A 15,304-nucleotide genomic window follows, 5' to 3' on the forward strand; every position below is an offset into this window, starting at 1 on the left:
TCCTCCCAGCAAGGCGAGTGACCACGGTTTCGTTAGACGCACAGTTAATCCTGCCACTTTGGCAGGTTTGAAAGTGAAACTGTCCCCTTTTCTCTTCCTGTGCCTTTCCTGGCATGGGTTGTGAATGGGAGGCATGCTGGGGGTTCTCCAGGGTACAGACATGGTGGTTTGTGTATTGACAGGTTGTACATCATACAGACATGGTGGTTTGTGTATTGACAGGTTGTACATCTTAGCGTGGTCCCCTAAGTTCAGGTCACCTTTGAATTCCTTTAAAGCTACAGTGTCGGCAGGTGCCATCTGTTTTAGGCAATTATCCTGACCTAATTTACTACTTAACTCAGTTTATTTTCTGCCATTTGGATCAGCATCTGCCTTAGTTTTTTAGGGGGAAAAATCAACTTTAGAATGAGTCTGCAGATTTTTGGTTTTTTCTTTGAATTCAGTGCAGACAGCCTGCTTGCTCTCCACATGAAGAGACAGTGTGGGTAGGCTGAGCGTTACCAGGACTCCATCCTCTTCTTTCTGCAGTCATTCTGTGCATCGGCGTTGGGGGTGGGGGTTGCTACAGATTGTTTTCACAGCTCATTGTGTGAGTTAAAACCTTCATATTTTAGTTTATTAGCTGTAAGGTATTTTTCAAATTATTTTTATTATTTCTTTTTATCTGTAGTGCTGAGGTTCACACTCGGTGCCTCGTGTGTGCTAAGCAAATGCTCTACTCTGAGCCACAGTGCCTGCTGTCTCACTCCACATGCTAAAGCTCTCATAACTCTGGTTTGCTTGACTTTTGCAGTATTCGCCCAATATTGCTCTGGAAGCTTATGTCATCAAGGCTGCTGGCTTCACAGGGATGACCTGCTCCGTGTTCCAGAAAGTGGCTGCCTCCGACCGCACAGGTCTTTCTGACTATGGGCGAAGGGACCCAGACGGGAACCTGGACAAGCAGCTCAGCTTCAAGTGCAATGTTTCCAGCACCTTCTCCAGCCTGGCCCTGAAGGTGTGCTGTCTTCACTGCTCACTTAAAGTTACCTCCCCTCACATTTGAATACAGTCTAACTTTACACAGAAATCTTGCTAAAGTGTGTGTGTTTTACACTTTTTATTGCTTCTTTGTGAATGTCATAATGTGCACTCCAATACTACTTCTCTTCCCTCCCCTCATACTCATCCTCCTCCCTCATAGCCTTGTAACCTCCCGCTTAGCAGAGGAAAAAAATTTTCACCGTGGCTGCTACAGTGTGTTATAGTGTGTGCCACAGTATACCCTCTGTCCATACTTCTTTGTTTACAAATGTTCGTTGCAATGACTTGTTGGTCTGTATGAGGCCTCTGGATTCTGCCACTCTGTGAATATTGGAATCTCACTGGGACTCCTGTTGGATATCCTCTTGTTGCCTTATGTCGTAAAGATCCTGTAGTTGTGGATCTGTAGGATAGGTACTTTCATGCTCTCCAGCAGTTCCTCAGTTGGGTAGATGTTGGTGTGAGCCAACTCAAAGCTTTGGATCAGGGCCTGAGAGGTATCTGAGTTGTTCGGCCCACTGGCTCTTTGACACTCATGCCCTTGGGGCCAGCTCACCTACAACCCTATATCCAGGGCCAGCTCTCGTGCTCTCTCAAGACCTCATCAGGGCCAGCTCTCCCAACTGCAGCTGGCAAAAGGGAGGGGTCTCTTCCTCAGCAATGCTGCCAATAGCTGGGCCTTTTGTTTTGTTGTTTTTTCATGTAGGTATTTTGAAAGGGGTTGGTGAGAAGCTTTGGGATATTATGCTGCTGTTTTAAAGGAGACTCTGACAGAGGTAGACCATGGGGACTTCATAGGTCACACACGTTTTGCCTTCATACTAACTTTCTCCACTTAAATCTACTGTTTCTCTGATTGCCATGGTATAAAGGCTGATATATTAATATTTATCAAAATATTTCCTTTTATATAAAAGTTTTCTACTTTTGATTTTTAAGGCTTTAAAGCATTTTCATGAGCCTTAGAATTATTATGGCTTTTGACAATGTGCCTACAGTGTCTACAGAAATCAGCCTTGATATATGTTCTTATTTTTGGAAATGTCAATATGTGACATGTTCTTTTAAAAAGTCCAAAATTTGCATTATATATTTTCAAAAGTATCGTTATTGTTACTGTCTTTGAGCAATGAAGAAAACAAAGCTTATTTGCACACTTTCAGAGTTTGTCTCAGCTACATTGAAACAAAGCACTGGAAACAGAATGGCAGCCCCACTTGCCTGCCTTTCACTTAGCTCTCTCATGTTCTCTGTGGCTTCTCAATAGAAGGAGCCTACCAAATAATTGATCACAGAAGTGCTTTGACATTCTCAAGGTGCCTAATATGTGTCCACTCAGAGGATGGATAACTCCTGTATTTCCTCATAGTTTACCCTGATGCCCTTCATAAGGACAGCCAAGAATGCTGAGTGTAGGAATACAGTAGCCACTAAGACAGTCTGGAGTGGGCGAGAACATCTGATGATGCCATGCCTTGGCGAATTGGCCAGATCGATCTGCTACTCTTGGCCGGGTGAGAGCACAAGATACCACAGTCACCACCTGTAGTTCAGCTTGGCTTGCCTTCCTGTACCTTTCTTGGCAAAAAATACTCTGTAAAGTGAAGCAGAGAGAGCAGCATGCTGAGCGCATTTGAGATAGGCATGTGTTTCTGAGGAGGACTTGAGATTGATGGATTATAGTTGGTAGAAAGGGACGGAAGTGATGTCACCGTACTCTTCCTGGGTTTCACAGGCTTCCTCTGTGTCAGGAGTACACTCTCAGCTAACAGTGAGGGCATCTCTTGAACACTCCGGGAGCTACACCTTAGACTCTTCTCCTTTTAAGATCATCCCATGGCTAGGGAACAAGGCACTCTGTCATTGTCCCTGGATGGTCATGGTGAGGCAGGGTTGGGAGGAACATGTTCTTCACCATGCAGTTAGATGTTGGATGTCAGTAGGAGCAGATGAACTTCAGCTCTGTCACTAATGGGGGACTTTCCTAACCCTTAAAAATCAAAGCTGGGAATGTTTGTTCCGTCTGTGTGTAATCAGAAATATGCAGCCTAGATTACTTGAACTACTGCATCCGATCATTCACTGCACCCCTCTTCAGTGTGGGCACACATTAACACCTGAGTTGAGCTTGTATGAAAGGCACCTTTACAGAGCAGAAGGTATCTGGCTTCTGGCTCCTTGCATATTTGGGTTTGCTTTTGTGCATCTTTGCATGCTGTCACCCTAGCCAGATCCATACTTTCCCATGCAGATTTTCCTGGCTTGTAGTATAGCCTCATCCTTTAGAACAAGTTTTGGTTGCAAATATGCCGTTGAGAATATAGGGGATGTACTTGAGATCCTGTATTTTCTAGCTGAACAGCACGTGATGCTGTGGAATCTTGACGTCCTCATGGCCAGCGGGGACCTGTGCTTGCTGCTGCCGCTGCTGCCCAGTATTATAAGAGAGTGTGACACTGCCAATTGTCAGCCTAGGGAGAACCAAAGGTCAAAGGGTGTTTTTTGCTGAGTGTGTTCCTTTGTCAAAATTCATAAGTAAAGAAGTCATGCTATGTTTTAGGAGCTGCCTGCATTTGCCAAGCCATTGCACATTCCTGTTCAACCTCTGTCTTGAGGCCATTCCTTAAAATGCTTTCTTTACCTGGGCTGTTGACTGCTGGATGCGCGCACGCACCATCGTTAACCTGGTAGTTCCTGCAGCACTGAAATCCCCTCCTGCCATGTACCTGCTGCTCCAGCCCTTGAGTGCGCACTGACCCTGAGGGTTTCCATTGGAGCGCTGTGAAGATCTTTCCATAGTGAGTAGCTGCTGTTGATGCTACGATGTCTACATAGTGTCATCCCCAAGTCTACCCTGATGCAAAGTTGATCTTTTGTGCCTCTTGTAAGGACAGCAAGTCTGTGGAAGAGTCTGCCATTGGCTTGGGCATCTGCCCTGAGCTCTCTTGTCCCACATCCCTTGTCATTGCTTCTCCTCTCTGACTAATGATAGCAGACTTGCCTTGGTTTGTCTTTCACACTTGTCCAGGCACATGCTAGCCCTTTTACTGGAATTTATGCTCTTCCCCACTTCCCTAGTTCCTTTAGTTACATGATAAGACCCAGTGCATATGTCACCTCTAGTAAGTCTTAGCCAACACTATCTGGTCAGTCCTCTCATACCCTACGCTTGGGTCCTTGGTTTCTCCTCAGTGCCCACTGTTGTCATGGTTGTGTGTAGAGGGTACAAGGATCATGTGAGGCAGGTCAGCTTCCACAGATTGATTCTGAAGCCTGGCCTCCGTAGGATCCACGGTAAGAGTTGCAGGTGCCCAAATTCACTCCTATGTACTGCGTGCAAAACTGTTCTGATGTTTCCTTCCCCAGCGATTCCTTTTGCTATTGATACATAATCTAGGGATGCCCCTCTAATACAGCAGAGTGCACTGCCAGTGAACTGCCAAGGGTGTGAGCAGTCAGCTAGTGTTTTGAGTAACTAAGAGTCAGCCATTTATAACTGACTAGAAACCAGTTATCCTTGAACATCCCATACGTCTCTGACCGCAGACACCTGGGGCTTTATCCCAGCTGAAGCTCATCATTTCCCATGCCAGTCATTAAGTGCCTTTATTCTTCCTACCTTGATTCCTGCCCTTTCTCAAGTGTGTGTAGCTCTTCCTGGTTTGGAAGACACTCTGCTGATCTCTCCCTCTGGCGTCTGTGCAGACTGCTGCTGCTTTTCCTTCTTCACAGAATTAGTCACTGTTAATCCCAAGGTGCTTTGTGCACTTGCTGGAGGTGTTGCAAGTCTTCTGATGGTGCATTGGCTCTCCAAGGTCACGTGATGTGACTGACTATGCTCTCTGCAGCTACACAGGTAGCCTGCATTCCTTGTGTCCTCCTTCCCTATTCCCCAGCTGTGTAAACAGAGAGAGACCAGTGTCTCTGACTCTCAGACGTCAGTTCCATGCTATTGGTGGGGGCTCCTGAAATGATACCAAACGTAAGATGAAAGGAGACCCTATGCTGACATTTACAACAGTGCTTTCTCAGGGTTAGCTTCATTCTTCCTTGGTTGTGGCAATGGGCATAACTGTGATCTCTCTCGTCTAAATTATGAATATTGACAGCAAGGACTTGGTGTCTTTGGTGACCACATGGGGCCAAACACAAAATAACCTAATCTTTAAAAACTGTTTAAAATTAACAGTTAAACGTTCTTAACAAAGAAAATCAGTCAAATCAATCCTAAAAGCACCCCACCCTCATTATCTATGGCAAGTAGATAAGCCAGAGATAGTTAAATGTCTAGTTATGGATAAGAAAATACCTTAGGACATGCCACCTTTTTACAGTTGTCTGAGTAAATAAATTGGTATTTTGTTGTTTTGAATTCAGTAGCTTTTATCTCATCCTGACTTTACCGTTAGAATTTTATAAAAGTTAAAAGTATTGTTTAAAATTTGAATATTCCTTATGGAGGAAGGACATATTACATCGTAAGATGCCGATGTCTATCCAAAGTGCTTTCCGATTGGAGTTAATGTGTATGTGCTTCTTTTAATAGTTTGTCATGGAAGACACTGAAAGGCCACGACAACATGCCTTTCATATGTGTTCATGTTTTACCTATTTGTATTAAAATTGATACGAAACAAAACTACAGATGTTAGAACATCTGGCTCTGGACTTTGTTCACTTCTGGACCTTCCTGGACCCTGACCGCTGTCCTCCCACTGCAGCGTACTCACAGCTCTGCAGCTTCTGTGCCCTCTGTCCGTCCACTGAGAGTCCACTGGGCATGTTCGGAAGTTGAGACACAAGTTGAAGGAAATGGAGCAGTGTTACCCTGTCTCCCAAGCATGAGGGGGCCACTCACAACACTTTGCTGCTGTCCCCAGCAAGGCCCGCCCCCTTCCAACACGATCACTAGAAGCCATAGTCTTGCAGGTCTCACAGCTCCTTGAGAGAAGTTTCCCACTTATTAGCCGGGATTCCTATGTGTGTGTATCTTGCTCATTGCTGTAATCCACACCATCTTAAAGCCCACATATGATTAATTGAAATTATAAACTGCTTCCTGCCTCCAGGCCAGCAGATAAAGGTATAGTCATGAGGAATGTAGCAAATTACGTGTTCTTCAGTGGTTTCTAGAATTAGATTTGCAGCCTTCCTGTCAGTGGTGAGCAACTTCTTCTAAAGGAAGAAGCGCACATTTTACTTTCTTACTGTGATTGTGGACATTGGCGATGCAGCTGCAGTTCATCTCATCAGCACCCGGGGCTCCTTCTCTCATCCCATGGAACCGTAATTATTCGGTAATTCTTTCCTGGGCTCTGAAGGACCTTTAGAAGCCCTGACTATATAAGGCCGTGGGTCTGTAGCTCTTACTATGAGCTTTTCCTTTATTGGTTTTGATTAGTTTTACAAGCTTATGATTAGAATTTTTTTTTAATTTCAAACTTTTACATGGTGAGTGGAAGTTCTGACATTTTAATAATCAATTTGGCATGTAAGCCTGAGTTAGGATGGCTGGAGGCTCTCTTCCTTTGTCTTTACCCACTGTTTTTCCCTCTGGCTTCCAGTATGCCGGAAAGTCCAGACCAACAACAGGCTGCCCTGTGTTCTTGAACCACAAAAATCAATTTGGCTTATCATTACTAATACTCTTCTAGAGAACTCTGCTTACTTTCCAATAATTTTCAGTTCTTTGGTGAGACTATTTTATGAATTTTGTAGTTCTAAGCTTGATTAGATGTCTATTATGTAGGATTATGAACTATTAGTTGAAAGGTGGTTTGGTTTTTATCTTTAGGTACCTTCTTATACATTTACAAGACATGTATATATTTTCATATCAAAGAGAAAAGCCCTAAAAACAAGCAGAGGAGTCAGAGATCCACTTGCTCTCACACTCAGGAGTCCATAAAAGCACTAAGCTCATAGCTATGATAAATACTCAGAAGGCCGGTAGCAGACCCGTCAGGCGCCGCAGACCCGTCAGGTGTACTCACAGCTCTGCAGCTTCTGTGCCCTCTGTCCGTCCACTGAGAGTCCACTGGGCATGTTCGGAAGTTGAGACACAAGTTGAAGGAAATGGAGCAGTGTTACCCTGTCTCCCAAGCATGAGGGGGCCACTCACAACACTTTGCTGCTGTACCGTCTGCTTCAGTCTGCGTTCCGGTGTGCTTTGTTCACTTCATTTACAGGGCCTTGGTCTCCCAGCGTCCTTCATCCCCTCTGACCCTTACGCTCTTTCTCCCTCCTCTCCACGGCTCCGAGAGGAGGGATTTCTTTCATATTTGTAAGAATAATGGGAGCTTTTGCATGGTTTTCCTTAGTAATTCTGACACATATATACATGACATCTTTAATTTAAAAGTAATATGTAAAATTTCTCAAATAACACCCAACAGATTATTGTCTGGTATCTGCTGTGCCCGCATTGTAAGCAGAGCACTTAAATAATTACAAAGTCAATCATTTGCTTCAGTAGAACCTTTTAATTTTTTTTTTCAGTAAGCATGCCGTGTTGACTTGGTTAAATTTATTAACAGTGAGCTATTTTCAGTAAATGTAAATGACAGGAAGTAGTATATAGGAGCTAAAAGATATTAGTAATGTTATCTGCAGCCCAAATTTCTTCCTGTCTGGTTAATAAGCAGAGGGTAAGACATGTGTTGGAACTGCCTGCCTTGGTTGTGTAACACAGGTGTGCAGGCTGTTTAGAGTCCAGAAGAGGGGACAGCCACGTAGAAAGCCACTGAAAGGCTGTTCCACCAAAGAGCATGATGTTCAGACTTGTGTATAGTCTTTCTCTTGGCTGCCAGCCATGCGTTCTGATCTGTCTCTTCTGTTGTAAACAGAACCGCCTTGTTACACAGCAAGTCAAATAGATGGATTCAAGAGTTTGTCAGGCAGCCGAGTAGTGGGCATTGCTGTCAGGGCCGACTGCCCAGCACACTAGACCCGGAGAGCAGAGGCTCCCTCTGAGGAGCTCTTGTGACCATGTCTGAGCTAGGACATGGATGGAAGCAGGACTCGTAGTCAAATTATATGGTGCCTAGGATGTGGGGGCAGCATTCTAAAAGCCTCACAAGGAAAGTATTATTAAAGTAAATAATAGTCACCTTTGTCTGTTAAGGGGAAATTCTTTTGGCTCCCTAAAGATTGCTTTGGGGGGAGAACGGGGTTGGTGGCCAAGAAAATGACTTCATGATAAATTCTTCCCTTAGTGAATATTTTCAAGGTAGTTGAATTCTATATCTCCTGAGCATATAGTCTTTTTTTTTTAAAACTAAAGTTGAATGCTTAACTTTATTAAAGTTAATGTGTTTTTATTAAGGTTGAATGTGTAACTTAAACTCCTCAGTAAAAACAGGAAATATTGCTGCTTGACCTTTTGGCTGAGGTCAAGGTGAAGGAGTGAGGACACATTCTGTGGCCATCAAGCACTGTCCTTCTGTTCGTTATGGTTTGCTGACATAACAGTGTGCTGAGTTTAAACTTGTTTTCTCTGTAAAACTCTGCTCTTTTACTGTGCTCGCCCTCCTGGTTCTTCCTGTTAATGATAAACTGATGAATGAAACTCTTGGTCTGCTTAAGGCTGCCTGCTGGAGCTGTGTGTGCTCTTACAGGAAAACTAACACTTTCCTTGTTTTTAAATGCTTGCAAAAAGAACTTGCACTTCTGTTTTATACTTCTGACCTATGCCATTCTGTGCTGCTCAGACTTTTTTCTGAACTTGTCAGTTGTTTTAAATGTTAATTTTTTTGTATGTACTTTTTGAAAACATGTTTGGCATATAATTTGAACATTTTCATGACTACCTGACATTGGTCAAGTTTTTTATACTAGTATGGTGAGTTTTGTGTGTGTGTGTGTGTGTGTGTGTGTGTGTGTGTGTATGCGCGCATGTGTGTGTGTGTGTGTATGTGTGTGTGTGTGTGTATGCGCGCATGTGTGTGTGTGTGTGTGTATGCGCGCATGTGTGTGTGTGTGTGTGTATGCGCGCATGTGTGTGTGTGTGTGTGTATGCGCGCATGTGTGTGTATGTGTGTGTGTGTGTGTATATATATGTATGTATGTATATTTTTTTTTCCAGAACACCATCATGGAGGCCTCTATTCAGCTTCCTTCCTCCCTTTTCTCACCAAAACAAAAGCGGGAAGTCCGAGCAACTGATGACTCCCTCTACAAGCTTCAACTCATCGCATTCCGCAACGGAAAGCTTTTTCCAGCCACTGGAAATTCAACCAAGTTGGCAGATGATGGCAAGCGGCGGACAGTGGTGACTCCTGTGATCCTCACCAAAATAGGTTTGTGTGGCAGATGGTGCCCAACGGTTGCTGGGCACTGTGGCTTTATTGGTTGCTCTTCCTAACAATGCTTGCTTTTGTTCTTCGTTGTTCTAATGAATCACTGGTGAAAAAAGATCTTGCGGAGTGCCCATCCGTGTACAAGCTGGCATTTAATTGTTTATGACGTTGGTTTGAGAAATCCCGTTCCTTGCCGTTTTCTCCAGATGGTGTGACCACAGATACCCACCACGTCCCTGTCAATGTGACGCTGCGGCGAATCGCCCACGGAGCAGACGCCATCGCTGCACAGTGGGACTTTGATTTGCTGAACGGACAAGGAGGCTGGAAGTCAGATGGCTGCTGTATACTCTACTCGGATGAGAACATCACCACCATTCAGTGCGGCTCCCTGGGCAACTATGCTGTGCTAATGGTGTGGCTGTTGTTGGCTTGGCGTATAAATACTATATATTCTAGTGGTCCTCTCTGCATAATTAAGCCCAAACGAAGAATTTACTTTCTTTTTTTTTTTTTTTTTTTTAACTTGAGTATTTCTTATATACATTTCGAGTGTTATTCCCTTTCCCGGTTTCCGGGCAAACATCCCCCTCCCCCCTCCCCTTCCTTATGGGTGTTCCCCTCCCAACCCTCCCCCCATTGCCGCCCTCCCCCCATAGACTAGTTCACTGGGGGTTCAGTCTTAGCAGGACCCAGAGCTTCCCCTTCCACTGGTGCTTTTACTAGGATATTCATTGCTACCTATGGGGTCAGAGTCCAGGGTCAGTCCATGTATAGTCTTTAGGTAGTGGCTTAGTCCCTGGAAGCTCTGGTTGCTTGGCATTGTTGTACTTTTGGGGTCTCGAGTCCCTTCAAGCTCTTCCAGTTCTTTCTCTGATTCCTTCAATAGGGGACCTATTCTCAGTTCAGTGGTTTGCTGCTGGCATTCGCCTCTATATTTGCTGTATTCTGGCTGTGTCTCTCAGGAGCGATCTACATCCGGCTCCTGTCGGTCTGCACTTCTTTGCTTCATCCATCTTGTCTAATTGGGTGGCTGTATATGTATGGGCCACATGTGGGGCAGGCTCTGAATGGGTGTTCCTTCAGTCTCTGTTTTAATCTTTGCCTCTCCCTTCCCTGCCAAGGGTATTCTTTTTCCTCATTTAAAGAAGGAGTGAAGCATTCACATTTTGATCATCCGTCTTGAGTTTCGTTTGTTCTAGGGATCTAGGGTAATTCAAGCATTTGGGCTAATAGCCACTTATCAATGAGTGCATACCATGTATGTCTTTCTGTGATTGGGTTAGCTCACTCAGGATGATATTTTCCAGTTCCAACCATTTGCCTACGAATTTCATAAACTCGTTGTTTTTGATAGCTGAGTAATATTCCATTGTGTAGATGTACCACATTTTCTGTATCCATTCCTCTGTTGAAGGGCATCTGGGTTCTTTCCATTTTCTGGCTATTATAAATAAGGCTGCGATGAACATAGTGGAGCACGTGTCTCTTTTATATGTTGAGGCATCTTTTGGGTATATGCCCAAGAGAGGTATAGCTGGATCCTCAGGCAGTTCAATGTCCAATTTTCTGAGGAACCTCCAGACTGATTTCCAGAATGGTTTTACCAGTCTGCAATCCCACCAACAATGGAGGAGTGTTCCTCTTTCTCCACATCCTCGCCAGCATCTGCTGTCACCTGAGTTTTTGATCTTAGCCAATCGCACTGGTGTGAGGTGAAATCTCAGGGTTGTTTTGATTTGCATTTCCCTTATGACTAAAGATGTTGAACATTTCTTTAGGTGTTTCTCCGCCATTCGGCATTCCTCAGCTGTGAATTCTTTGTTTAGCTCTGAACCCCATTTTTTAATAGGGTTATTTGTTTCCCTGCGGTCTAACTTCTTGAGTTCTTTGTATATTTTGTATATAAGGCCTCTATCTGTTGTAGGATTGGTAAAGATCTTTTCCCAATCTGTTGGTTGCCGTTTTGTTCTAACCACAGTGTCCTTTGCTTTACAGAAGCTTTGCAGTTTTATGAGATCCCATTTGTCGATTCTTGATCTTAGAGCATAAGCCATTGGTGTTTTGCTCAGGAAATTTTTTCCAGTGCCCATGTGTTCCAGATGCTTCCCTAGTTTTTCTTCTATTAGTTTGAGTGTGTCTGGTTTGATGTGGAGGTCCTTGATCCACTTGGACTTAAGCTTTGTACAGGGTGATAAGCATGGATCGATCTGCATTCTTCTACATGTTGCCCTCCAGTTGAACCAGCACCATTTGCTGAAAATGCTATCTTTTTTCCATTTGATGGTTTTGGCTCCTTTGTCAAAAATCAAGTGACCATAGGTGTGTGGGTTCATTTCTGGGTCTTCAATTCTATTCCATTGGTCTATCTGTCTGTCTCTGTACCAATACCATGCAGTTTTTATCACTATTGCTCTGTAATACTGCTTGAGTTCAGGGATAGTGATTCCCCCTGAAGTCCTTTTATTGTTGTGGATAGCTTTAGCTATCCTGGGTTTTTTGTTATTCCAGATGAATTTGCAAATTGTTCTGTCTAACTCTTTGAAGAATTGGATTGGTATTTTGATGGGGATTGCATTGAATCTGTAGATTGCTTTTGGTAAAATGGCCATTTTTACTATATTAATCCTGCCAATCCATGAGCATGGGAGATCTTTCCATCTTCTGAGGTCTTCTTCAATTTCTTTCCTCAGTGTCTTGAAGTTCTTATTGTACAGATCTTTTACTTGCTTGGTTAAAGTCACACCGAGGTACTTTATATTATTTGGGTCTATTATGAAGGGTGTCGTTTCCCTAATTTCTTTCTCGGCTTGTTTCTCTTTTGTATAGAGGAAGGCAACTGATTTATTTGAGTTAATTTTATACCCAGCCACTTTGCTGAAGTTGTTTATCAGCTTTAGTAGTTCTCTGGTGGAACTTTTGGGATCACTTAAATATACTATCATGTCATCTGCAAATAGTGATATTTTGACCTCTTCTTTTCCGATCTGTATCCCTTTGATCTCCTTTTGTTGTCTGATTGCTCTGGCTAGAACTTCAAGAACTATATTGAATAAGTAGGGAGAGAGTGGGCAGCCTTGTCTAGTCCCTGATTTTAGTGGGATTGCTTCAAGTTTCTCTCCATTTAGTTTAATGTTAGCAACTGGTTTGCTGTATATGGCTTTTACTATGTTTAGGTATGGGCCTTGAATTCCTATTCTTTCTAGGACTTTTATCATGAAGGGGTGTTGAATTTTGTCAAATGCTTTCTCAGCATCTAATGAAATGATCATGTGGTTCTGTTCTTTCAGTTTGTTTATATAATGGATCACGTTGATGGTTTTCCGTATATTAAACCATCCCTGCATGCCTGGGATGAAGCCTACTTGATCATGATGGATGATTGTTTTGATGTGCTCTTGAATTCGGTTTGCCAGAATTTTATTGAGTATTTTTGCGTCGATATTCATAAGGGAAATTGGTCTGAAGTTCTCTTTCTTTGTTGTGTCTTTGTGTGGTTTAGGTATAAGAGTAATTGTGGCTTCGTAGAAGGAATTCGGTAGGGCTCCATCTGTTTCAATTTTGTGGAATAGTTTGGATAATATTGGTATGAGGTCTTCTATGAAGGTTTGATAGAATTCTGCACTAAACCCGTCTGGACCTGGGCTCTTTTTGGTTGGGAGACCTTTAATGACTGCTTCTATTTCCTTAGGAGTTATGGGGTTGTTTAACTGGTTTATCTGTTCCTGATTTAACTTCGATACCTGGTATCTGTCTAGGAAATTGTCCATTTCCTGAAGATTTTCAAATTTTGTTGAATATAGGTTTTTATAGTAAGATCTGATGATTTTTTGAATTTCCTCCGAATCTGTAGTTATGTCTCCCTTTTCATTTCTGATTTTGTTAATTTGGACACACTCTCTGTGTCCTCTCGTTAGTCTGGCTAAGGGTTTATCTATCTTGTTGATTTTCTCAAAGAACCAACTTTTGGTTCTGTTGATTCTTTCTATGGTCCTTTTTGTTTCTACTTGGTTGATTTCAGCTCTGAGTTTGATTATTTCCTGCCTTCTACTCCTCCTGGGTGTATTTGCTTCTTTTTGTTCTAGAGCTTTTAGGTGTGCTGTCAAGCTGCTGACATATGCTCTTTCCTGTTTCTTTCTGCAGGCACTCAGCGCTATGAGTTTTCCTCTTAGCACAGCTTTCATTGTGTCCCATAAGTTTGAGTATGTTGTATCTTCATTTTCATTAAATTCTAAAAAGTTTTTAATTTCTTTCTTTATTTCTTCCTTGACCAGGTTATCATTGAGTAGAGCATTGTTCAATTTCCACGTATATGTGGGCATTCTTCCCTTATTAATATTGAAGACCAGTTTTAGGCCGTGGTGGTCCGATAGCACGCATGGGATTATTTCTATCTTTCTGTACCTGTTGAGGCCCGTTTTTTGACCAATTATATGGTCAATTTTGGAGAAAGTACCATGAGGAGCTGAGAAGAAGGTATATCCTTTTGCTTTAGGATAGAATGTTCTATAAATATCCGTTAAGTCCATTTGGCTCATGACTTCTCTTAGTCTGTCTACATCACTGTTTAATTTCTGTTTCCATGATCTGTCCATTGATGAGAGTGGGGTGTTGAAATCTCCCACTATTATTGTGTGAGGTGCAATGTGTGTTTTGAGCTTTAGTAAGGTTTCTTTTACGTATGTAGGTGCCCTTGTATTTGGGGCATAGATATTTAGGATTGAGAGTTCATCTTGGTGGATTTTTCCTTTGATGAATATGAAGTGTCCTTCCTTATCTTTTTTGATGACTTTTAGTTGGAAATTGATTTTATTTGATATTAGAATGGCTACTCCAGCTTGCTTCTTCTGACCATTTGCTTGGAAAGTTGTTTTCCAGCCTTTCACTCTGAGGTAGTGTCTGTCTTTGTCTCTGAGGTGTGTTTCCTGTAGGCAGCAGAATGCAGGGTCCTCGTTGCGTATCCAGTTTGTTAATCTATGTCTTTTTATTGGGGAGTTGAGGCCATTGATATTGAGAGATATTAAGGAATAGTGATTATTGCTTCCCGTTATATTCATATTTGGATGTGAGGTTATGTTTGTGTGCTTTCATTCTCTTTGTTTTGTTGCCAAGACGATTAGTTTCTTGCTTCTTCTAGGGTATAGCTTGCCTCCTTATGTTGGGCTTTACCATTTATTATCCTTTGTAGTGCTGGATTTGTAGAAAGATATTGTGTAAATTTGGTTTTGTCATGGAATATCTTGGTTTCTCCATCAATGTTAATTGAGAGTTTTGCTGGATACAGTAACCTGGGCTGGCATTTGTGTTCTCTTAGTGTCTGTATGACATCAGTCCAGGATCTTCTGGCCTTCATAGTTTCTGGCGAGAAGTCTGGTGTGATTCTGATAGGTCTCCCTTTATATGTTACTTGACCTTTTTCCCTTACTGCTTTTAATATTCTTTCTTTATTTTGTGCGTTTGGTGTTTTGACAATTATGTGACGGGAGGTGTTTCTTTTCTGGTCCAATCTATTTGGAGTTCTGTAGGCTTCTTGTATGTCTATGGGTATCTCTTTTTTTAGGTTAGGGAAGTTTTCTTCTATGATTTTGTTGAAGATATTTACTGGTCCTTTGAGCTGGGAGTCTTCACTCTCTTCTATACCTATTATCCTTAGGTTTGATCTTCTCATTGAGTCCTGGATTTCCTGTATGTTTTGGACCAGTAGCTTTTTCCGCTTTACATTATCTTTGACAGTTGAGTCAATGATTTCTATGGAATCTTCTGCTCCTGAGATTCTCTCTTCCATCTCTTGTATTCTGTTGGTGAAGCTTGTATCTACAGCTCCTTGTCTCTTCTTTTGGTTTTCTATATCCAGGGTTGTTTCCATGTGTTCTTTCTTGATTGCTTCTATTTCCATTTTTAATTCCTTCAACTGTTTGATTGTGTTTTCCTGGAATTCTTTCAGGGATTTTTGTGATTCCTCTCTGTAGGCTTTTACTTGT

General features: G+C 42.5%; 1 protein-coding gene across 1 annotated transcript in view; it reads left to right on the plus strand.

Moving 5' to 3' along the window:
• Nucleotides 1-15,304, plus strand: part of Adgra3 (adhesion G protein-coupled receptor A3) — a 103,532-nt gene that overhangs the window by 68,614 nt on the left and 19,614 nt on the right. The window contains exons 12-14 of the mRNA XM_039092758.2: nucleotides 797-1,000; nucleotides 9,110-9,323; nucleotides 9,530-9,738. Coding sequence (XP_038948686.1) covers nucleotides 797-1,000; nucleotides 9,110-9,323; nucleotides 9,530-9,738 — 627 coding nt within the window. The remainder of the gene's footprint in view (nucleotides 1-796; nucleotides 1,001-9,109; nucleotides 9,324-9,529; nucleotides 9,739-15,304) is intronic.

The sequence above is a fragment of the Rattus norvegicus genome, chromosome 14 (genome assembly GCF_036323735.1).
Source record: "Rattus norvegicus strain BN/NHsdMcwi chromosome 14, GRCr8, whole genome shotgun sequence".
Taxonomy (NCBI): domain Eukaryota; kingdom Metazoa; phylum Chordata; class Mammalia; order Rodentia; family Muridae; genus Rattus; species Rattus norvegicus.